Source organism: Blennius ocellaris, assembly GCF_963422515.1.
Source record: "Blennius ocellaris genome assembly, chromosome: 16".
In the NCBI taxonomy this organism is placed as follows: Eukaryota; Metazoa; Chordata; class Actinopteri; order Blenniiformes; family Blenniidae; genus Blennius; species Blennius ocellaris.
Genome location: NC_137665.1, coordinates 22,335,854 through 22,361,302, shown reverse-complemented (window position 1 = coordinate 22,361,302; position 25,449 = coordinate 22,335,854). Strand labels below are relative to the sequence as shown.

The 25,449-nt window shown below is 45.1% G+C and overlaps 1 protein-coding gene across 1 annotated transcript in view; it reads right to left on the bottom strand.

Annotated features, from left to right (window-relative positions):
* Positions 1-941: 941 nt before the first annotated feature.
* Positions 942-25,449, bottom strand: part of ppfia3 (PTPRF interacting protein alpha 3) — a gene marked incomplete at its 5' end in the record, with an annotated part of 54,598 nt that continues 30,090 nt past the window's right edge. Inside the window, 15 exons of the mRNA XM_080511276.1 lie at positions 942-1,072; positions 1,260-1,320; positions 3,467-3,629; positions 4,441-4,509; positions 4,681-4,856; positions 6,659-6,756; positions 6,921-7,096; positions 9,404-9,430; positions 10,368-10,433; positions 16,053-16,253; positions 16,337-16,418; positions 17,237-17,336; positions 18,532-18,686; positions 22,950-23,083; positions 24,046-24,283. Coding sequence (XP_080367402.1) covers positions 1,268-1,320; positions 3,467-3,629; positions 4,441-4,509; positions 4,681-4,856; positions 6,659-6,756; positions 6,921-7,096; positions 9,404-9,430; positions 10,368-10,433; positions 16,053-16,253; positions 16,337-16,418; positions 17,237-17,336; positions 18,532-18,686; positions 22,950-23,083; positions 24,046-24,283 — 1,738 coding nt within the window. The 3' untranslated portion in view covers positions 942-1,072; positions 1,260-1,267. The remainder of the gene's footprint in view (positions 1,073-1,259; positions 1,321-3,466; positions 3,630-4,440; positions 4,510-4,680; positions 4,857-6,658; positions 6,757-6,920; positions 7,097-9,403; positions 9,431-10,367; positions 10,434-16,052; positions 16,254-16,336; positions 16,419-17,236; positions 17,337-18,531; positions 18,687-22,949; positions 23,084-24,045; positions 24,284-25,449) is intronic.

Here is a 25,449-nt window from a genome sequence, read left to right as displayed (position 1 = left end):
TCTTGTTTACAGGCTCAGTTTGGCCACCCATCCCACAAAGGACTGTTCTTTATAAATGTGACAAGTGAAAAAGGGAAAAGAAAACTCTGAGTGTAAAATGTTTTATCAAGAAGAAAAAAAATCTACTGGAGAGATTTTCTTGCTTTTTGTGCAGTTTAATTTATTTTATTTAATCATTGATTTCATGTTTTAAGTAATTTATTGTCACATAGTTACATATTTTTCTTTTTATCTCTACTTATTTACATTTTATTTGCAGTGCAGGAAGCTCAGGCTCTGACTTTAAATGCAGTTTGGACAAAATCTTCACCTTCTTTGCAGATGATGTAGCTTCTGCTAAGCTAAATGTTTGCAGGTCTCAGTACTGATAAGAGCTTTTGTTTTCCTTTCAAAATGATCAGTTCATATTACCGCTGAGGATAAAGAAATCGTTTGAACCTTTAGTCGTTTTTCAACTTAGAATATATTTTGAGCTGTAGTTTCTTTTTAATTAATATATTATTGACACTTAAAAAGCTTAAATAAAGGAGCATTTTTAGTATTATCAAACAGAAAAATATCAAGTCTGATCACGTGACTGTTAATCTAAAGTGGTTCAAATTGGACTTGGAACATCAGCAGCAGCAAAGAAATAGAAAATATGAATGATTTCCTGTATTTTGGGTCGTATTTTCACTGCTGTCAAAAAGCACAATGGGTCCATTTTAAAAACAACAAGTTGAAGTCCAAAGTTTGTGGATTCATGTAGTGAGGGTGTAGCACCAGACCACTTTTCTAATATTGCAAGTGAAATGAGTTTTTGATTAAAGACGTTTAGATTAGAAGAACTCTCCAGCCAAGAAAAACCAGATGACCTCAACACAATCAGGGAGGGAGAGCAACGAGAAGAGAGAGAGAAAACAGCTGATCCTGTTCAAACCTCCAGAAAATACTTGTACATTCTTCATTGTCATTTCCCCTTTTCATTCCTTTGCTTCTGTTATTGCAGAACGGTCAGAACCGAAGTGAAATGGTTATTTTCATTGCTTCTTTCTCTGTGAACGAGTGAGAGGTTCTTCATGGAGTCAGCGCCCTGAGGAGAGAAACAGCATGATTACCACCTCACCGCTTCCTCATATCCTCGCCACTTCAAACATCCCCAAACCAAACAACTGCAACAAACAAATATATAAAAGCAGGTTGAAACAGAAAGAGAGGAGCTCCACACATATGCACGCCATCTGGGATGTTAAATGGACGACAGCGTGAAGCTTCCTTACCTCAGCCCTCAACAAGAGTAAGTCCTCACTGAGGCAGATTCTCCCCGGGCTCCAGAGCTGGCTGCAGCGGGACACAAGCACACCAGCGGGGTTATTACACCCGGACACCAACACACCAGCGGGGTTATCACACCCGGACACAAACACACCAGCGGGGTTATCACACCCGGACACAAACACACCGGTGTAGCTATCACCCCAGACACAAACGACCCCGACCTTCCAGAGGTACCACCATTAGGACCTGGTTAATAGTCTACCTCTTGGATTAGATGAGTCTGTTCCTTGTTATTGTCACTGGAGGAAACACCAAATTCCACTGGAAAACTAATGATAGGGTAGCATGACAACAGCCAACCACGGCGTATGTGTGAAGCTTCCATGACACGCAACGTCTGCTTGGCGTTACCCACATGGAAAGAACCTATATTAGGATATATGCACATATATGAAACCTATATGCAGCATATATGCACATATATGACAATATATATGCTGTATATATGCACATATATGACAATATATATGCTGCATATATGCACATATATGACCATATATATGCTGCATATATGCACATATATGCACATATATGCTGCATATATGCACATATATGACCATATATATGCTGCATATATGCACATAAATGCTGCATATATGCACATATATGACCATATATATGCTGCATATATGCACATATATGCACATATATGCTGCATATATGCACATATATGCTGCATATATGCACATATATGACCATATATATGCTGCATATATGCACATATATGCACATATATGCACATATATGCTGCATATATGCACATATATGACAATATATGCTGCATGTATCCACATATATGACAATATATATGCTGCATATATGCACATAAATGCTGCATATATGCACATATATGACAATATATATGACAATATATATGCTGCATATATGGAAAGTCCCACATGGACAGAACCTATATAAACATATATGTTTTAATATAGGTTTTGATGTAGGTTTTGAATATATGTGACATATATAAAATTGGCCATTTTCCTATATTTTATGCACATATATGGACCTATATGCACAGATATGTATGTGTGTGTATATATATATATATATATATATATATATATATGCGCGCATGTATGCACACATATATGTACATATATGTACATAACATATAGGAAAACGGCCAATTTTATATATGTCACATATATGCCAAAACCTATATCAAAACCTATATTAAAACATATATGTTTATATAGGTTCTTTCCATGTGGGTAACATCTCATTTACAGTCTTGCCTACACCATCCAGACCTGCTCGTCTGCACCATGTGGTGACTGTTTGTAGTCCAGTGCACCCACATGTGCTACATGTATAGCATGTGCTACATGTGCTACACTAGCTACACACACTAGACATGCTCCTGATGCTACACATGCTACACTAGCTATACATGCTATACATACTATACATGCTATACATGCTACACATGCTATACATGCGACAACACAAATGTTTTGAATAACAACTCATTGTGTTGCCTTCAGTTTTATTACTCACCAGAAAGTGCCTGAATAATCCAAGTAGGACTGTATCTAAGTTATCAGTGATCTAGAATCCAAGGTTCTTATTCAGAATCACCTTTAAAGTCAGGCTTTAAACTAAGCATTACTAAAAAACTGGTAATTTGATATCTGCATCACTCCATCTCCACCGTCTATAAAACAAAAAGCTGTATCGGGTGAAATGAGATTGTTCATTCATAACCAGTCTGAAGCTTTATGTTAAAGGTACAATGTGAAGAATTGTAGCTAAATTTAAATAAACATCACCTCCAAGTGTCCACTAAATTAAATTTAGATGTAGTACTAAAGATTATTTTATATTTTGTTGGCAGGTTAATCCTTGTAATATAAGTATAATTTATAATATATAATATATAAACTGTGACAATGCACCAGATGGTTCATTGTCACAGTTTCTGCTCCTGTGCTTTAAAGTGATTGGTATCCGGGGGAAAGGGCCGGAGAATGTGGAGACAGACGCTGACCACAGTCAGTAAAGTCTCATTTCAAGCATATTAATGCTGGAGGTGGTTTTGAGGAGGTTGAAAATATGGAGCATATGCAGGATGAAGTACACTTCTGCCCCGATTGCCCCGGTGCCCCTGGAAGGAGCTGCGGGGGTCAGAGGTTGCGCTTACCTTCACTCTGAACCTTCCTCAGGGTGACGGAGGGCGTGGCGATGGCTGAGGCACGGAAGTTAGCAGGCAGGGTCTCGGCGGAGTCGGAGGTCACGCCCCGAAGGTCCTTCTCACGAAACATCTTCCTCCAGGACGGCGAGCGGGTGAACGTCTTGGCTCCATCCTGAGAAGGACAAACGTCACATCATCAGCATACATTGTGACAACCCACGTTCAAATTAATCAAACTATTCTAACGTCATTGCAGAGAAATGTAGTTACTACAAAATGTGATTACTTCCTGAAGTTACATCTGTTAGTGGAAGAAGATGCTCTATAATCTGATGTTAGAGGAGGAAGTTGCTCTATAATCTGATGTTAGAGGAGGAAGATGCTCTATAATCTGATGTTAGAGGAGGAAGTTGCTCTATAATCTGACGTTAGAGGAGGAAGTTGCTCTATAATCTGATGTTAGAGGAGGAAGTTGCTCTATAATCTGATGTTAGAGGAGGAAGTTGCTCTATAATCTGATGTTAGAGGAGGAAGATGCTCTATAATCTGGATGTTAGAGGAGGAAGATGCTCTATAATCTGGATGTTAGAGGGGGAAGTTGCTCTATAATCTGATGTAAGAGGCGGAAGTTGCTCTATAATCTGATGTTAGAGGAGGAAGATGCTCTATAATCTGATGTTAGAAGAGGAAGGTGCTCTATAATCTGACGTTAGAGGAGGAAGATGCTCTATAATCTGACGTTAGGGGAGGAAGATGCTCTATAATCTGATGTTAGAAGAGGAAGGTGCTCTATAATCTGACGTTAGAGGAGGAAGATGCTCTATAATCTGACGTTAGAGGAGGAAGATGCTCTATAATCTGACGTTAGGGGAGGAAGATGCTCTATAATCTGATGTTAGAGGAGGAGGATGCTCTATAATCTGATGGTAGAGGAGGAAGATGCTCTATAATCTGATGTTAGGTGCTCCGTAATCTGATGTTACCTCATCGGGTCGTCTCTCCGTTGCCATGGAGATGAGGGAGTTGTATTCCTGCTCCAGAAGCTGTCTGGCCTGCAGAGATGATGTGTAGCTTTAAAATCACTCGCCACAAACCACAAAAATTAATTCCTTTTGTGTGTGTGTGTGTGTGTGTGTGTGTGTGTGTGTGTGTGTGTGTGTGTGTGTGTGTGTGTGTGTGTGTGTGTGTGTGTGTGTGTGTGTGTGTGTGTGAGAGAGAGACACCTGTGTGTTCTGGTTGGGGATCTGCAGCAGCAGCGCCAGGTCGGTGTAGTCGAACGTGTCATCCAGAGCGAGCAGCGCTCCGTGCACGCCGCTCTCTCGGAGGTTGTCAGCGAACTCCTTCAGGCCGATGGTCTGCACCCAGCACATGACGCGCTCGTTGGACCAAACCATCACATCTGGAGGGGGAGTGAGGGATAGACTTCTTAGCACAACACCAGAAACCACAGCAGTAAAAGTAAAGTAAAGTCAAAGATCATTAAAGATCATAAAAGTTTGAAGTTTGGTTCCGTTTGGATTTGTGGTATTTTATTGACCCACCGTGTATTTGTTTTCCAGCCAAACCAAATCTTTTGATCACAACAAACACAATAACAGTCGAGTGGTTTGAGTGTCTTCCAGAAATTAAAAGAAAAATTATTTAAAAAAATTGTTTGGTTTTACAATATTGTTTTTTTTAGTTTTACAGAAATCAGTTCAGAGTTAAAGTTCATGTAAGAAAGAATGTTTTACATTGAGTTTGGGATCACTAATGCTAACACTATTTGAAATACTAATTAGATGTAATGCTAAATGTACATATGATAATAAAACTACTAAACAATCACAAACATTAAAGCTGGCAGTAACAACACTGCTTCTCTTAATTCTAATGCTAAGAGTAACTGACACCAAAACTAACTTAATAGCTTCAAATTTCATGAGCATTAACACTAAAATGGAAATAAAAACTAATGCAGATTGTAACTCTCACCCAAAGCAAACACTAATGTAAAAACCAACAGCAAATGGTCCATGCTTCCGTTAAACATCATGCTCAGAGTAACTAATGTTACTAACAAAACATAATGAACTAAAAAAAATGCTTTTACTAATACTAACACAAAATCGAACTCTGAAAATGACTTTATAGCTGTAACTATTATAACAAATCTAATGTTTATTTAATCCTAATGCGCAGACTACCTAATGTTACTACCGACACTAAAAATAATGTCATTATCAATACGAACAACACAAAAGTTAACATTGAGATTAACGCTAAGAGTACTTGTAATAGTGACATTAATGCCAACACTGGAAATAATACTAGTAGTAGTGCTATTGCTTGTATAATTCTGTAAGCTCATAACTCTAATGCAAATACTAACACTGAAATTGTGTTTTTTTTTGCTTTGCTTTGTTCTGCTTGTTTGTTTTGTTGTGTTTTTATTTTGATTTGTTGTTGTTTTGAATCATTTCATTTGTTTACCACGTGTCAGAAATAAACTTTTTCCATTAGAAAAAACCAAGTAAATTTATAGCTTCAACTTTCACTAAATACTGAAACTGACATGAAGACTAACGCTAATTGTAACTCTGCATTAATACAGGAGTACCTGTAGAACTAGCATTAATACTAAACCACTGAAAATAATGCTATTCCTATTACTAGGAGTCTATGCTGACACTAATGCTGAATGAACAGAGAAGCAAGCTGATGCCAACATAAAAGCAAATGCTCATAATACTACTAATGCTGATATTAAAGATAATATTAACACAAACATTTATCAATCAAATGAATATTAATACTAACACAATAGGTAATGTTAATGTTAACGCGAGTATTTTGGTTTCAGTACTTTTGCTTCCTCCTGCAATAAAAATAAAGCTTCTGGGGTTAATTCCTGACCCTGAATTGCTCATCAATAAGTTTGAAGTTGACTCTGTAGATGATCTGCTTGTTTCTGAATCCCGTGACTCCATAGAGTTAAAAATGAGGTAGTTGTAGAGCAGACCCTGGTCCTGGAGGGCCCCTGTCCTCCCTGCTCCAGCATATCTGAATCTAATGATGATGTCATCACCAAGGTTGTGAAAAAGCCCAGTAACGAGCCCCTCATTGCAATCAGGTGTGTAGCAGCTGGGAGGAGCTGGGGGTCGGCCCCCCCAGGACCCCCCGCCGTATTGAGACTTTGAACTTGAGTGAGGTTTTGCTCACCTTTGTTCAGGTGGACGCTCTCCTCCCGCCTGCGCTCCAGCTCCTTCCGATCGTAGTTCAGTCGCTTAAGGCACATGATGCCGTAATGCATGCTGACCCTGGGAAGGGGGCGGGGCCACAGGGTTAACAGAGGGTGTGTTCGCACACTCACCGGGTGTCAAAGACGCCTGAAGAATCCGTAGCCTCTGACCTCCCGGTCCCCTTTAAAAGAAGAGCCTGGGGACACACACCTGAGCTGTTAAAGACAGACACACACACATACCTGTGGAAGCTGTCCACCATCTTCAGCTGTCCTCGCAGCTCCTTCTTGGTCAGGTGGTCCAGCATGCGGGCGTCCACCAGGGACTCCATGAAGTAGGAGCGGTACTGCGGCAGCCCCAGGCTGGGAAGCCACTCGTTCCCCACCCACTCATGGTTCATGTCGCCGTAGGCCAGAATCTGGAGGCCACAGCCACCGAGTCAACCTCCACACATGACGAGTCGACATGTGACAAGTCGACCTCCAACACGTGACAAATCCACACGTGACAAATCCACACGTGACGAGTCGACCTCCAAATGTGATGAGTCGACCTCCACACGTATTGAGGCGACCTCCACACGTGACAAGTCAACCTCCAAATGTGGTGAGTCGACCTCCACACGTCACGACTCAACATGTGATGAGTCGACCTCCACACGTGATGAGTTGACCTCCACACGTGACGAGTCAACACGTGACAAGTTGACATGTGACGAGTCGACCTCTACACTTGATGAGGCGACCTCCACATGTGACGAGTTGACATGTGACGAGTCGACATGTGACGAGTCGACCTCTACACGTGTGAGTTGACCTCCACCCGTGACGAGTTGACTTCCACACGTGACAAGTCGACCTCCACACGTGCTGGGTTGACCTCCACTTGTGACGAGTCAACCTCCACAAATCAACACGTAACGAGTTGACCTCCACACGTGACGAGTTGACCTCCACACGTGACAAGTCAACCTCCACACGTGACGAGTCGACCTCCACGAATCAACACGTGACGAGTCGACCTCCACACGTGACGAGTCAGTCGACCTCCACTTGCGACATGTCACATGTGACGAGCCGACCTCCACACGTGACGAGTCAGTCGACCTCCACACGTGACGAGTCGACCTCCAAACGTGACGAGTTGACCTCCACACGTGACGAGTCAGTCGACCTCCACACGTGATGAGTCGACCGCCACACGTGACGAGTCGACCTCTCCACGTGATGAGTCGACCTCCACAGGTGACGAGTCGACCTCCACACGTGATGAGTCGACCTCCACATGTGATGAGCCTCCACACGTGACGAGTCGACCTCCACACGTGACGAGTCGACCTCCACACGTGATGAGCCTCCACACGCGACGAGTCGACCTCCACACGTGACGAGTCGACCTCCACACGTGACGAGTCGACCTCCACACGTGATGAGTCGACCTCCACACGTGATGAGCCTCCACACGTGACGAGTCGACCTCCACACGTGACGAGTCGACCTCCACACGTGACGAGTCGACCTCCACACGTGATGAGTCGACCTCCACACGTGACGAGTCGACCTCCACACGTGATGAGCCTCCACACGTGATAAGTTGACCTCCACACGTGATGAGCCTCCACACGTGACGAGTCGACCTCCACACGTAATGAGTCGACCTCCACACGTGACGAGTCGACCTCCACACGTGACGAGTCGACCCCCACACGTGATGAGTCGACCTTCACGTGTGACGAGTCGACCTCTACACATGATGAGTTGACCTTCACACGTGATGAGTCGACCTCCACACGTGATGAGTCGACCTTTACACGTGACGAGTCGACCTCCACACGTGATGAGCCTCCACACGTGATGAGTCGACCTCCACACGTGATGAGCCTCCACACATGACGAGTCGACCTCCACACGTGACGAGCCTCCACACGTGACGAGTCGACCTCCACACGTGACGAGTCGACCTCCATACGTGACGAGTTGACCTCCACACGTGACGAGTCAGTCGACCTCCACACGTGATGAGTCGACCTCCACATGTGACGAGTCGACCTCTCCACGTGATGAGTCGACCTCCACAGGTGATGAGCCTCCACACGTGATGAGTCGACCTCCACACGTGATGAGTCGACCTTTACACGTGATGAGTCAACCTCCACAGGTGATGAGCCTCCACACGTGATGAGTCGACCTCCACACGTGATGAGTCGACCTCCACACGTGACGAGTCGACCTCTCCACGTGATGAGTCAACCTCCACAGGTGATGAGCCTCCACACGTGATGAGTCGACCTCCACACGTGACGAGTCGACCTCTCCACGTGATGAGTCGACCTCCACAGGTGATGAGCCTCCACACGTGACGAGTCGACCTCCACACGTGATGAGTCGACCTTTACACGTGATGAGTCGACCTCCACACGTGATGAGTCGACCTCCACACGTGATGAGTCGACCTTCACACGTGACGAGTCGACCTCCACACGTGATGAGTCGACCTTCACACGTGACGAGTCGACCTCTACACGTGATGAGTCGACCTCCACACGTGATGAGTCGACCTTCACACGTGACGAGTCGACCTCCACACGTGATGAGTCGACCTCCACACGTGATGAGCCTCCACACGTGATGAGTGTGGAGGCTCTGTGGACCACGTGACGAGTCGACCTCCACATGTGACGCGTCGTGACTCAACAAAATCACTGACTAACACTAGGCATCCTTACCTGATCCCAGCTGAACTCCTTCAATTCCTGCAGAGCCCGTAGGAGGAGGAGGAGGAGAGAGGAAGAGGAGGAGGAGAAGAGACGAAGAGAGAGCAGGAGGAGGGGTAGGAGAGAGGAAGAGAGAGTGAGCCGCCAGGGCACGAGGACGCAGGATGGAGGGCAAAGTGGATGGATGGAGGAGCAGCAGCAGGAGGAGAAGAAGAATTGGACAAGAGGGAGGAAGAGTGTTAGTGAACGGGTAATTAGTCGGAAGCAGTTCACACCAAAACAGAAAAACAAGAACAGAAGAAAACACTCAACACTGTGACCTGAGGAGAAAGAGGAGGATGAGGAGCAGGGAGAGGAAGAAGAGAGAGGAGGAAAAGGAGGAGGACAGAGAGGAAGAAATGGAGGAGGAAGAAGAAGGGAAAAACTCATCAACATAATTCAGATTCTTTGGAAACTGAGTGAAATCATGAAAATAATTATCCCAAAAATTAAGGTTGGGGGGGTTCATACAGGGAGAATTCACATGGGGGGTTCATACAGGGGGGATTCACATGGGGGGTTCATACAGGGGGGATTCACATGGGGGGTTCATACAGGGGGGATTCACATGGGGGGTTCATACAGGGGGGATTCACATGGGGGGTTCATACAGGGGGGATTCACATGGGGGGTTCATACAGGGAGAATTCACATGGGGGGTTCATACAGGGAGAATTCACATGGGGGGTTCATACAGGGGGGATTCACATGGGGGGTTCATACAGGGAGAATTCACATGGGGGTTCATACAGGGGGGATTCACATGGGGGGTTCATACAGGGGGGATTCACATGGGGGGTTCATACAGGGAGAATTCACATGGGGGGTTCATACAGGGAGAATTCACATGGGGGGTTCATACAGGGGGGATTCACATGGGGGGTTCATACAGGGGGGATTCAGACAGAGGAAGCATCCAGACGGGGGTGTTACTAACCGGAGGCTTGGTTGCTGCGTTCAGGGACTCCATCTCAGCGTGGGTCATCCACACATTATTGGTCGACTGTAATGCAGAGGAGCAAAGACGCCAGATCAGCAGGTCAAAAGTCAAAGGTCACATCGTCTGACAGTAAAGTCACCACACATGTTAGACCAGGAAGTATCCTGGTACCTTGGTCCAGGAGTGACCAGGTCTCTGGTTTGGTCCAGGAGAGTCTGGATGGCAATGGAGGGGACAGACACGTCTGGACTCCGTGCTGCCAACCCGAACGCCATATGGACCAAAGCTCCGCCCACACCAGAATACCATCTAATCATCAACAGGTGTTGCGTTTTAAGAGGCTGAAAATTGATTCCAGGTGGAGAAACTAGAAAATGACGCCTCAGCTTTGACATGCGAACAACCGGGAGGCACATGAGCTAAAAATGATGTCACAGCCTGGTAAGGAGGAGAGCGAGAAGGAGAAGAAAGATCATTTTGGTTTGTGTGGACAGGACCTAAGAGGAAATATGGATGGATGGATGGATGGATGGATGGATGGATGGATGGATGGATGGATGGATGGATGGATGGATGGATGGATGGATGGATGGATGGATGGATGGATGGATGGGGTGCATAGTGCGTCTGTCCAGGTGGTGTGGTGTGGTAAATGTGACTGACTGATGAAGTTGTAAAAGAAGTGGCTTATTAAGTGAAAACCTCCTAAAATGTCATCATTTGTATAAAAACAGGAAGTGTGGAATGAAAGTGGCCACGAGAGGCCACCATACACATGGTAGAAAGGTAAAAGTAATATCTGAGGAGAACCACACTGAGACCTGAGCTGATGCTGCCATTCAAGCTCACCACTTCACTGTCAGGGTGTAAAAACTCCCAGAATGCAACACACCATTCGTGGATGTTTCACTGTATTTAACTGTATTGAAATACTTTTTTCTTTTTTCTGAAAATATAGACATTTCACGTTCATGTGTGAAAAATGAAAGAAAAGGTAAAAGTTTAAATGTGAACGTCATTGAGACACTATTTGAAGAGGGAGTTGAGCTGAATGAGGAGATCCAGACAAAAAGGAAGGAGCTAATGAGCCGTCGGTCAATTAATGAAGGAACTGCTGCGATCAGTAGAAATCAAATACAAGATCTTGCTGTAATGCAAATGATCTTTTACTTTACAGAGAAGATCCAGTGAAATCAAACCCTAAACTCAGAAACTCCACATTTGGACAACGATCTGGTCTTAATCTTTCTAAAAGCTTTATTTTATTTATTTAAGATTTAGAAATTAATCAATTAAGACATTAATAAATTAATTATTACATCAACTGTTTATAGCAGCTTTCCATTTAAATGAGATCTTTCACATACTTGGACCTAAACGTTACACATTTCTATAAGATCCTGTATGATTAGAACCTGAAAGCATCGTATAGCCCCGCTTCCACTGCACAACCAGTGCAGGGAAGGTACGGAGCGATACGGAGCAGTAAGGTAAACCCAACAAAGCATAACCGGAGCCAAATCTGGTGTTTCCTCTGCAGAAAGTAGGTTAAAAAGAAGGCGGGGCTTAGAGCTCCACAGATATGTGCCACTACAACAGTAATCTCAGCCAGGTGACAGATCTGGATCTTATGATCCTCTGTTGTTGTTGTTGTTGTTGTTTACATCCTCCACTTTGCAATGGTTGTTTTGTTTTGTCTCCCCGCATCGGAGCGCTCTCACTCCCAAAACATAATTATGTTTCCCAAGAAGTCATTTTTCCAGATATCTACCGGCTTTGGTCTGAAACACTTCAAATCCCCGACTTCCCAGATCACATCCTGCTGAATGTTATTCTGGAGCCTGACGCCGGTGGCAAGAGGAGGATATCCCAGATCTAGCAGCCATTACAGGAAACGATCCAGCCTCATTCAGAGGCACCAGAGGCATGGAGGAAGAGTTAGGAACGACGATCTCAGGTGGAACATGGTTAAATGTAAAACACTAAATAGTTTGTGCACACTACAAAGTGGTACACCGTTGACACTATCCAACTTGTCCAATATGTCCAACACATCTAATATGTCCAACATGATCTGCCTCATTAGGACACATGTTCTGGACATGATGCGATACTTTCAGCACCATATCTCCTATACGTGGGGTCACAGGACATCCTAAAAAAAACCATTTAGAACTCTTCAACAAAATGCCATCGCTTTTTTTGACGTTGATGAAACGGAGACCGATTGTTCTGCAGTAGACGTCAGCGAGTTAACCGCCGGTCAGGGAGGTGCTTCTATGATCCCACTGGAGAATTCATATACTGCCGGAGCAAACAAAAGCACTAATTCATTCAAACCTGGACTCCTTTATAGAACTTGTTGAGAATGTACCCAATGAAGAGCAGCTGGATCTGGGGGCTGATTATGAGGCTTATACCTTCTGCTCTGGAGGAAACCTTCTGTTTTGCTTTACATGGTGGCCTGTAATCCCTCCACCACCCTGTATCCGAGTACATCCAGACAGTGTGACCTTCAACATACAGATGTACCGACGTGAGTGTAAGACACTAACCTTTTTTTCCTATCTTATCTTTTAATATTTTTGTCCTTTATTTGTTTCTTTCGTCTGGCATTGGGGTGGGAGTCGCTGTGTTTCTGTTCATTCATTCGTTCATGTTTGTGTACAAATGAAAAACTATGAAGTTCTTTAAAATAAGTTACATTTAAAAAACGAATTGTCGCAGCCTCCCAACTCCATCAAATAAAGCCACTTTAAAACCTTTCAATGAACCACAACAGCAAACTGCTTCCTGACCGGAGGTCCGAGGTGCCGCTCGACAGGCCAGCCCATAATTAATTCATGTGTTCAATGTTCCACTGCTGGACCGTCTTCTCCTTCTACCTGCACTAAGCTGGGGAACCCGGGACGAAGAACACATGTGCTCCAATGTAGGACGACTTTTATCCTCCCTGGAAAGCCAGTGTGGCACTTCTGCATGCCTGCAATACGTTTTCATTCCGTTGGTTCAACATCTGGTTTTCATCTCCAACGCCGAGCAAGGAGATAAAATTTGTAAAAAAAAAAAAAAAAAAAAAAAAAGTCTGGTTCTTGTTTCCAGATGTGAAAGGTGATGGTGGGAATTATGTTGGCTCATGTTTTTTCAATTATTCTTGGACTTTTATCACCGGCAGAACATGCATGGCGTTCTGTGGAGGTTCGCGGTTCTCCACATCTGCTTTCTCTCCTCGTTCCTGAACTTCAGCTTCACCTCATCCTTCAGATCCAACACTTCTCTTTTCACTGCCGACGGTCTGCTGGAGGTTCTCACCTTCCCAGGATGGATGGTCACGAAGTACAAATGCTCTCTGCCACCAATTCTACATTAGCTTGTGTTCTAAGTTACCACAAGATCCACATTACCCTCCATTCTACACGACTAAATGTTCAACACCACCACGAGGTTCACATTATTATAGGTTCCATTATAGAACCAGAAGTAATAACTTCCATATCAGCGTCTCGAGGTTACCAAAGGTTGTCCATTACCTCAGTCTCTCTGGTCTTTAGACTCTATGTGCATTACCACAACTTCTACACTCCAATAGCTTCAACAATATCATAAGGTGCTATCATTATTGGTTCTAGATTAAGCTCAACTTTGAAAAGGTTTTTTTAAACAGTAAAGAAAGCACTACATTACCATGGGTTCGACATTATCATATATTCTACATTACCATGGGTTCGACATTAGCACAGGTTCTACATGATCACATATTCTAATTACCATAGGATCTACATTATCACAGGTTCTACATTATCATACATCCTACATTACTATAGGGTTCTACATTACCACAGGTTCTACATTATCATACATTCTACATTACCATGGGTTCTTCATTGCCACGGGTTCTACATTATCATAGGTTCTACATTACCACAGGATCTACATTCCCATACGTTCTATATTACCAAAGGCTCTACATTACCACAGGTTCTACATAACTACAGGTCCTACATTACCACAGGTTCTATATTACCACAGGTACTACATTACCATCGGTTCTACATTACCATAGGTTTTATAGTACCACAGTTTCTACATTACCACTTGTTCTACATTATCACATGATCTACAATACCACAGGTTCTACATTAGCATACAGTCTACATTCCCATAGGATCTACATTATCAGGGACTCTACATTACCACAGGTTCTACATTATCATATATTCTGCATTACCATGCATATATTCTGCATTACCATGGGTTCTTCATTACCACGGATTACCTACATTGTCATAGGTTCTACATTATCACAGGATCTACATTACCATAGGATCTACATTCCCATACGTTCTATATTACCAAAGGCTCTACATTACCACAGCTTCTACATAACTACAGGTTCTACATTACCACAGGTTCTATATTGCCACAGGTACTACATTACCATCGGTTCTACATTACCATAGGTTTTATAGTACCACAGTTGCTACATTACCACTTGTTCTACATTATCACATGTTCTACAATACCACAGGTTCTACATTAGCATACAGTCTACATTCCCATAGGATCTACATTATCAGGGACTCTACATTACCACAGGTTCTACATTATCATAGATCCTGCATTACTATAGGTTCTACATTACCACGGGTTCTACATTATCATAGGTTCGACGTTAACACAAGTTCTACATAACCTCAGGTTGTACATTACCATGGGTTCTACATTACCACAGGTTCTACATATCATAGGTTCTACATTGCTGCAGGTTCTACATTATCACAGGTTCTACATTACCATAGGTGGTACATCACCATAGGTTCTACATTACCCCATACCTAACCCTTTTCATTACCGTAGGTTTGCATGTTTGTTTTTTCTGGTTGGTTGATTCATTGTTTAAATGTCGATCATGAATTTTATTATATCCATCATGAAACTTTCAGAAACATGCTCCTTTATACGCACGCACACAAACGTTCTCAGTATTTGACTTACTCGCATCCCAAATTCCCCAGCATGCATTTCAAAAGGAAAAACCACGAGTGCTTGTTTCGACACGTGGCTCAGACTCTAAACATGGATGCTGCAGAAACACAGAACACTGGTGGTCTCGACGCCCTAATAAATGCATGGATCCACATATGAATGTGTTTAAGGTCTTAGCATATTCCAAATAAAGCTCTCTGAACATTTCATCCAACAGGGAAGCTGTCTAGACTGGGAACTGTTTGGAAAACAACAGAACATGCAAAGAAAATGTTGGTGTACTTAAAGAAATGACCAACTTCTCCTTCTCTAAATCTGCTGGATTATTAGTTTGGGCCGACTCTGGTGGAGTTTTCTCTGGGAGACGTAAACCCACTAGCAACTAGGATCACCTGATCAAAACACTGATTATCTGTGTGTTTTGACATGTTTCTATCAGAACTGGCGTTTGGTTCTGCAGCAGATAGAGCTCGTCTGAAGATCAGACCACAACAACCTGAACGGCTTCAGATATCGACACATGATCACTCTGGGTTGAGAGCCATTGTTGGAATTGGTTCTTTTACTAAGTTTAGCAGCTGCTAACCTGCTAAAAGCCGTTTTCTCTGTACTTCCCGTCGTACGGTTGTTGTGTAAAAATGGCTCTACAGATCATGGTTGCTGGTGACCAAAGCAGTGTCTGGGCTGGAGTCTCACCGAGCGAGTGCTGGCCGGGGCCGACGGGCTGGTGAGCGACACCATCTCCTGGATGGCCAGCCGCAGCTTGAGGCGGTGCAGGGGGTTGCTGATGCCGATCTCCCTCTGGATCTCCGTGTCGGACAGGTTGGCCATGATGGCGCCGCTCTTCACGTTGGCACGGCAGGCCGCTACGTACCACGCGGGCATTCCCACCCACAGCTGGAAGATAGAGGCGGGTGACGGCTGTGGAGACGTTGCTTGAGGACGGGGGGAAATACGGAGTGGGAGCCTTCATGACCAACCTCCAGCCAGGACACCACAGTCGGTCCGTCCCAGGAGGCAAAGGGAAGTCCTTGGCGACACGCTTCCTCCAGCAGCTCATGCCTGACGGGAGGAGACAGTGAAGGACAAGCAGGCGCCGTTGAGTCCCTGGCCTGCTGGATACCACTGCGATCGCTGCGTCAAGCTCAGAAATAGAAACATGCTGGCTCTCCTTGAAGCAAAACAATCATCTGTTGTGTCCACTGTGAAAATCCGACGACTGGTTTTTCCAGGAAGCAAACAAACAAGCACAACAGTCAAAACCTATTTGTCAACATCCTCCTTCCTCATGACACAAACTTTCCCCTTCAATAGCCACAGCGCCACCCTGTTTGGGAACAAAACCACCTTCCCTTATTTGGCTCCTGCAAGAAATATTCGAGAAGAAAAGTCCTGTTCACTGGCAATGGGGTTACCTCAGGGGTGGGCAACCCTGGTCCTGGAGGGCCGCAGCCCTGCATGTTTTAGATGTCTCCTCACATCAATACAGCAAGTAGTGGCTCCTTGTCCAGCTTTCTGCAGAGCCTCATCATGGTAACAGGTGTGTTTGAGCAGGGAAACATCCAAAACGTGCAGGACTGCGGCCCTCCAGGACCAGGGTTGCCCACCCCTGGGTTACCTCTACCATGGTTAGCATTAGCATTTTAGCATTAAGTGGCTACGGTGAGCATCCAGTTCTATATCTAATCATCCATTCATCACATAGTCACACTGACGGGCAATTTAAAATCACCAATGGACATGTTTGTCTTCATTGTGGGGTAAAAGCAGCACCTGGCGAAAACCCATGGAGAACCATGGAGAACATGCAGATGTTCTCCATGGTTCTCCATGCAGATGATCTCACTGAGCCAATCTGCACTGTGAGAGCCGTCACCTACTTCTTCTTGCTGCGGCGGTCTTTATCAGCTGGACCCAGAGTCCCGGTCTTGTTCATACCCATGGGGTCTCCAGAGGCCAGTTCCTCAGAGGGCGTCGATGCTGCCACACACAGACAGGTCAAAGGTCAAAGGTCCCCAGCAGTACAACTCTTATAGCCGGGAATCAATGACTGCAGCAGGAGCAGCTCTGACACTTTCTTCCAATGCTGATCAACAGGCGGGCCGATCCCTCCTTCCTCCTCATGTTTACCCATTGATCCTGATCCCTCCTTCCTCCTCATGTTTACCCATTGATCCTGATCCCTCCTTCCTCCTCATGTTTACCCATTGATCCTGATCCCTCCTTCCTCCTCATGTTTACCCATTGATCCTGATCCCTCCTTCCTCCTCATGTTTACCCATTGATCCTGATCCCTCCTTCCTCCTCATGTTTACCCATTGATCCTGATCCCTCCTTCCTCCTCATGTTTACCCATTGATCCTGATCCCTCCTTCCTCCTCATGTTTACCCATTGATCCTGATCCCTCCTTCCTCCTCATGTTTACCCATTAATCCTGATCCCTCATTTCTCCTCATCTGTTTACTCATTGATCATGATCCCTCCTTCCTCCTCATGTTTACCCATTGATCCTGATCCCTCCTTCCTCCTCATGTTTACCCATTGATCCTGATCCCTCCTTCCTCTTCATGTTTACCCATTGATCCTGATCCCTCCTTCCTCCTCATGTTTACCCATTGTTCCTGATCCCTCCTTCCTCCTCATGTTTACCCATTGTTCCTGATCCCTCCTTCCTCCTCATGTTTACCCATTGATCCTGATCCCTCCTTCCTCCTCATGTTTACCCATTGATCCTGATCCCTAATTCCTCCTCATGTTTACCCATTGATCATGATCCCTCCTTCCTCCTCATGTTTACCCATTGATCCTGATCCCTCCTTCCTCCTCATGTTTACCCATTGATCCTGATCCCTCCTTCCTCCTCATGTTTACCCATTGATCCTGATCCCTCCTTCCTCCTCATGTTTACCCATTGATCATGATCCCTCCTTCCTCCTCATGTTTACCCATTAATCCTGATCCCTAATTCCTCCTCATCTGTTTACCTAGTGAGCTGATCCCTCATTTCTCCTCATCTGTTTACTCATTGATCATGATCCCTCCTTCCTCCTCATGTTTACTCATTGATCATGATCCCTCCTTCCTCCTCATGTTTACCCATTGACCCTGATCCCTCCTTTCTCCTCATCTGTTTACTCATTGATCATGATCCCTCCTTCCTCCTCATCTGTTTACCCAGTGTGGCTGATCCTTCCCGCCCGGCTTGGCCCATCCTGCCTTTTTCCTTCTTTCCAAAGAGCCGACCGATGGAAGACTTGATGCTTTTTTTCTTGCTGGACTTGTGGAGAGAATCTTGGCTGCTGTTGGAGCTGCTGCCATCGGCCGAGAGGCTGGAGGGAACAGATAGAGAACAGAGAGGGAACAGAGAGAGAACAGACAGAGAACAGATAGAGAACAGAGAGGGAATAGAGAGGGAACAGAGAGAGAACAGACAGAGAACAGATAGAGAACAGAGAGGGGACGGAGAGAGAACAGACAGAGAACAGAGAGAGAACAGAGAGGGAACAGAGAGGGAACAGAGAGAGAACAGAGAGGGAATAGAGAGGGAACAGAGAGAGAACAGAGAGGGAACAGAGAGAGAACAGACAGAGAACAGATAGAGAACAGAGAGGGAATAGAGAGGGAACAGAGAGAGAACAGACAGAGAACAGATAGAGAACAGAGAGGGGACGGAGAGAGAACAGACAGAGAACAGAGAGAGAACAGAGAGGGAACAGAGAGGGAACAGAGAGAGAACAGAGAGGGAATAGAGAGGGAACAGAGAGAGAACAGAGAGGGAACAGAGAGAGAACAGACAGAGAACAGATAGAGAACAGAGAGGGAACAGAGAGAGAACAGACAGAGAACAGATAGAGAACAGAGAGGGGACAGAGAGAGAACAGACAGAGAACAGAGAGAGAACAGAGAGGGAACAGAGAGAGAACAGACAGAGAACAGATAGAGAACAGAGAGGGAACAGAGAGAGAACAGACAGAGAACAGATAGAGAACAGAGAGGGGACAGAGAGAGAACAGACAGAGAACAGAGAGAGAACAGAGAGGGAACAGAGAGAGAACAGACAGAGAACAGATAGAGAACAGAGAGGGAATAGAGAGAGAACAGACAGAGAACAGATAGAGAACAGAGAGGGAACAGAGAGAAAACAGACAGAGAACAGAGAGAGAACAGAGAGGGAACAGAGAAAGAACAGACAGAGAACAGATAGAGAACAGAGAGGGAATAGAGAGAGAACAGACAGAGAACAGATAGAGAACAGAGAGGGAACAGAGAGAAAACAGACAGAGAACAGAGAGAGAACAGAGAGGGAACAGAGAGAGAACAGACAGAGAACAGAGAGAGAGCAGAGAGAGAACAGAGAGGGAACAGAGAGAGAACAGACAGAGAACAGAGAGAGAACAGATAGAGAACCGAGGGAACAGAGAGAGAACAGAGAGGGAACAATAAAGGTGGCACTTGTGATCAGAGACACTGAGTTTTATGTCTTTAAATTTTAAAGCTATTGGCTCAACAATTACCATAAAATAAGGCTCCATTTATGACATAAAATAAACACTGACATTCAAAAAAAATAGAAAAAATTTCAATGAAATCATAGATTTTTTAAACAGATTTCTTAATATCAGTGATGCTGCTATGAAAGACAACAAAATAGCATAGAGTCTGTAAAAACTCCCAGAATGCAACAGGAGAAGCTTTTTAGACATTTCACTGTATTTTGTACCAGAAGGTAAAATATTAAGATTGAAGTTATTTCCCCTCCTATTATGTATACTCTGCAACCACAAGAAAACAACCTTTAAAGTTTAAATGTAAAGGTTATTATGACGCTATATAACTGATCCAGCGCACTCAGGATGAAATTAGGCTGAATTTTGAACATGAACAAAAATGTGTTTGGCATATTTATGTTCTATTTAATGGTTAATGTTTGGAGTTTTCATCAATTAATTTTATTTCACATTCAGTCCTGTTGGGATCTCACAAGACCACAGAAAGTTTGTCCATTTCTAGGGAAAGACAATTTTCATTTATCAGGGCTTGCAGTTGGGTGACAAGATGGAGTAGTGGCATTTTTCCATGCTCCCGCTAAATTAACTCCTACTATTCTGTATCGCTCGACTGAGAGCATTAACTGCTGCTGACACTGAACAATATGAATAACTCCTCACACTGAATGAGAAAATGTCTATCAGAGACAAGAGAGAGGAACAAAAGAAGGAGCCATAATGGCGCTTGCGAGCGCCATTATGGCTATGCTAACAACAATGCTAGCGGATCACAAGACGTCTCTCTCATCGGAATTTAACACCACCTTTTCCAAACTGGAAAATAAGCTAGACAGCATTCAGACCACACTTCAGGATCACCAGAAGCGTCTCTTTTCGCTGGAGTTATCCGCCGACACGACAAACCAAGATGTGCTTGCCATGGACACCAAGCTAACATCTGTAGCTGAGGAGAATGCTAGGCTAAAAGCTAAACTCATAGATCTAGAAAGTAGAAGCCATCGGAACAACATAAGAATTGTCAGCTTGCCTGAAAACATCGAAGGTCCACACCCAACAATGTTCTTCTCCCAACTCCTGGTCGAGGTTTTTGGTGAACCTACGCTGACGTCGGCCCCGGAGCTGGACCGTGCTCACCGCTCGCTAACAGCTAAGCCAGGCCCCAGTGAGAGGCCTTGAGCCGTCGTGATTTGCTACCACAGGTTCCAGACAAGGGAGCTGGTGGTGCGGGAAACTCGGAAACTTCGAGGCAAACTGAAACACAAGGACTCCCTGATCCACATTTTGGAGGACTACTGCCCTGAAGTAATGGAACAGCAGACCGTGTACCGAGACGTTATGAGGGAGCTCTACAATCTAGGCCTCAAACCAGCCCCCCACTTTTAATTTTTAACCTGGTACAAGATCCTATACTGGAACACTTATCTAACAAACCGCTTCCCTTATCCAATTTAGCTAAAACGTTGGATACCTTCACCAAACAGTTGGGGCTTACAGACCCATGGAGACATAACACTCTCTTGGGATCTCACAAGACCACAGAAAGCTCTCAGGATTTCACACCTTCAAATCCCTAACCTTCAACCAAAAACATTTGGAAGAGACTCGTCAAGTGAATCTTGTCCAGTGAACACCAGGGAGGAGCTGCATCCAAGCAGTTCCTCTCACAAAAGGCTTTTGCTCCTGTTCTTCAATGGAGGAGGGTTGCTGGAGGCTGCTCACCCAGCATTAGCATACAGCTACACCAGAGGCCTGTAACCAGGGGCCTAACCTTCCCCGGACCCAGAGACCAGCACCCAGAGTCTGATCTCCCATCAACCAGGGAAAACCAACCAGTTTCTCCAGGATGGACCAGGGAAACGACACCTCACAGAACTTCTTTGTGTTTTCCTCAACCAGCAGGAAAACCATCACAGACCTGAGCGACCAGCTCCTCAGTCTGGACAAAAGGAACAACCAGGAGCTGCAAAGAAGGACTCCTGAAACATCAACTCCATCTTCTTCTCCTCAGCCTGCAGAACCAGCAACCACAGTTAGCAGGAGGTGCTGTTGATTCTATTACAGTGATTGAGTTCTATAGATAATGATATTAGGAGCAGTTATCAACCTGTAAACCAACGTTAGCTCTGCCACAGACACAGGGTCTGCATGCTAATCTGCTTTACTAACTTGTTAATAAGTCTCATTCCCATCAACTCATTCTAGAAATGGTCCTTTAACAGAGACACACAGGAAGCAGACGCTAAAGACTAGCTTCCATGTTCCATTGTTCTCCAGCACATGGTGGAGACCCAGGACAGACTTCCTGCTCTCTGATAACCTCCATTTGGATTGTGAGCCGCCATCTTGTTTTGTAGTTCCATCACACGTCTCTCACACACTCCCTCCACCTCTCTCTCTCTTTCTCTCTCTCTCTCTCTCTCTCTCTCTCTCTCTCTCTTTCTCTCTCCACACACACACACCTACACACACCCAGCTGTATATAGGTAGTTAGAATCTGTGTTTATTTGTTTACATTGTAAATAAATATAATTTTTGGAATCATACTTGCTGTTTTATTAATGAGCACAAAGGTGAATGAAATGTCGACCTCTTCTGTGTCAAGAACTCCAAAAGCCTTCAAGCTTTTCTGGTAATTGTAATTAATTAATTAATTGAACTATTAATTCAAATTCCTGATGAACTGTTTAGTATATCTTATGAGACTGATAGAACTGAATTGGCTATCATTTCCTGTTAAGACAGATGGAGCTCCGAGGTTCTGATACACATCAGATTTTCAATAACATAATTAATAAATATCTTTAATATTATTAATCATTATCGAGAGCCAAACACAACATAAATGGTTCCCCGCGTGAGGAGGGACCGCACCCACTAAATGGTACCTGGTGATCTTATGAGGTAAGAAATCCCTACAGTCCCAAAGAAACATGTTTCGCCAACATTAACATTACTTTTACCAAAAATGATGAATAATGGTGAATAAAGAAATATAATAGCGACCTGAGAGAAAACTCCAGATTATTGTCCGGTCCGGTCTGGACCAGCAGAGGTGAGGCTACACCCGACCTGAGGCAGACTTACCTGCGAAACTCCCGGGGGTCGTCCAGCAGGGCTCCGGGATGAGTGAGGGTCATCCGGTCCAGTCGGAGCGCTCGGGGAGTGGGAGGAGGCGTGGAGTCCAGCAGAGCCAGGGAGCGCTCCTCGTCTTTGTTGTTCTGACAAACAATAATGTCACAGATTGCTTTTGGTTTCTGGCCACAGAGTTTTCACCCCTACACAACAATAACTTGTCGTGCCTCGGCAATCTGTTTTGTCGCTCCTCTCTCACTCTGTACCTTCCTGCAGGATTTACTGCCGTGAAGTGTCAGGATTTGTTCTTTCTACCCTCATCAGGTACCACCCTTGTTATTCGATGCTCAAAATCCTATTCTTTTATGTATTTATGAACTCTAAAATCAACTCGTGCAGCAAAAAGTTTCCATCTCTGAGTGAATCTGTCAGTTCCCCTTAATAAAGGCTCATCCTCACTGTTTACACACCAAAATACATGCATGTATCTCAAATGCTTTTGAATTCCACACATCCAAAGTGTTGGAATCAGTGCGTCAGATTGGAGCCAAATAGCAATTAAAGAGTTCTTGTTGAGAGCGAAAGAGGAAGTCGGCGATCAGCATGATGGTGAGAGTAGGACGAGCAGTAAGGCTAATGGCTAATGGCTAAATGGTGATAGTCCTGCTCCATCAGTCTGGGTTTGTCGGCAAGAGCAAGAAAATGAAGGAAGGTTTTTCATCTCCATGGAGCATAAAGAGAGTTTCCTCCACACCTGGGCGTAAAGTGCCTCCCGATTGGACGTATGTTTCTTTGCTTTGGAAACATTCCTACTATTCTATTCTGAACTCCCACATCAACATCATCTCCCCCGAAAAAGCGCCAGCGTTGGCTCGTTCTCAGCCAACTGCACCATTTATGGCAGGCGTTTCTGTACGGCTGCAAACTTCACAGCATCGGCCGAGTTCCTCCCAACAACCTGCGTGAGAAGAGCTGAACTCCCCGACCCCGACTGCATGACTGACCGACGTCATGGAGGAGTTCTACTGCCTGGAGGAGCAGTGTGCCTCAGCAGGAGGCCGACACCAAGGTGGGACGACAGAAAGTGGAGTTGCTGTTGCGGCGGTACCTGTCGGTCGGTCTCGCGGGCCGGAGAGTGAGGCAAGCGAGGGGTGGAGTGTCCGGAGCTCGGGGGAGACGGCGAGGCCAGCGTGGAGGACGTGATGGACGACGGGATGAAGCCCCGCCCTGTGGCGTCTCTTCCCAGAGTGGAGGGGGGGATGGGCGGGCTGTCCAGAGCCACGCTGACCCGGCTCTCGATCTCCTCGGCCCGCAACTCCGTGTTTTCCTTCTCCTCCTGGATCAACCTGTGGAGACGACAAGAGCAGGAAGAAACCCACAAAGTGGAAGTTCTGTCAGATCAGTGTCCTCTTTTCAACATTTTCAACTGTTTTTGTTTAAATCAATCAAATTAATCAGCAAAAACATCAAGAGTCAATAAATCCTCATCTCTTCATAAATCATGAAGATCTCCTCACCTCACGCTGATAGAGGACCGAAGAAAAGAGCAAAACTCATTCGACCTGCTTCTTAATACCATGAAGATCTCAAACCCATCAGCTGTCAATTTTATGATTCATAACTCGCTGATTATTTCAGAATAAAGTAATGAAGATGGATAAATAGAGTTGAGAAGTTCAGGCTCAGTTACAAAGCGTTTTAGTATTTCACCTTTCATCTGTTTCCACTTTTCAAAATGAGTCTGTTTATATTTAAGTGAGGTTTTTTTCTGCTACTGGCTTGGTATTAATGTTGAACTGTGCCAGCCTGCATGAAGTGTGATTGATCCTACAACCTCATACTGATGTGGAGCAGCTGGAGCAGGTGGAGAAGGTGGAGAAGCTGGAGAAGGTGGAGAAGGTAGAGAAGATGGAGAAGGTGGAGAAGGTAGAGCAAGTGGAGCAGGTGGAGAAGGTAGAGCAGGTAGAGCAAGTGGAGCAGGTGGAGCAGGCAGAGCAAGTGGAGCAGGTGGAGCAGGTAGAGCAGGTAGAGCAGGTGGAGCAGGTAGAGCAGGTAGAGCAAGTGGAGCAGGTGGAGCAGGTAGAGCAGGTGGAGCAGGTAGACCAAGTGGAGCAGGTGGAGCAGGTGGAGCAGGTGGAGAAGGTAGAGAAGGTGGAGCAGGTGGAGCAGGTAGAGCAGGTAGAGAAGGTAGAGCAAGTGGAGCAGGTAGAGAAGGTGGAGCAAGTGGAGCAAGTGGAACAGGTGGAGCAGGTGGAGCAGGTAGAGCAGGTAGAGAAGGTAGAGAAGGTGGAGCAAGTGGAGCAGGTGGAGCAGGTAGAGCAGGTAGAGCAGGTAGAGAAGGTGGAGCAGGTAGAGCAGGTAGAGCAGGTAGAGAAGGTGGAGCAAGTGGAGCAGGTAGAGCAGGTGGAGCAGGTAGAGCAGGTAGAGAAGGTAGAGAAGGTGGAGCAAGTGGAGCAAGTGGAGCAGGTGGACCAGGTGGAGCAGGTAGAGAAGGTAGAGAAGGTAGAGCAAG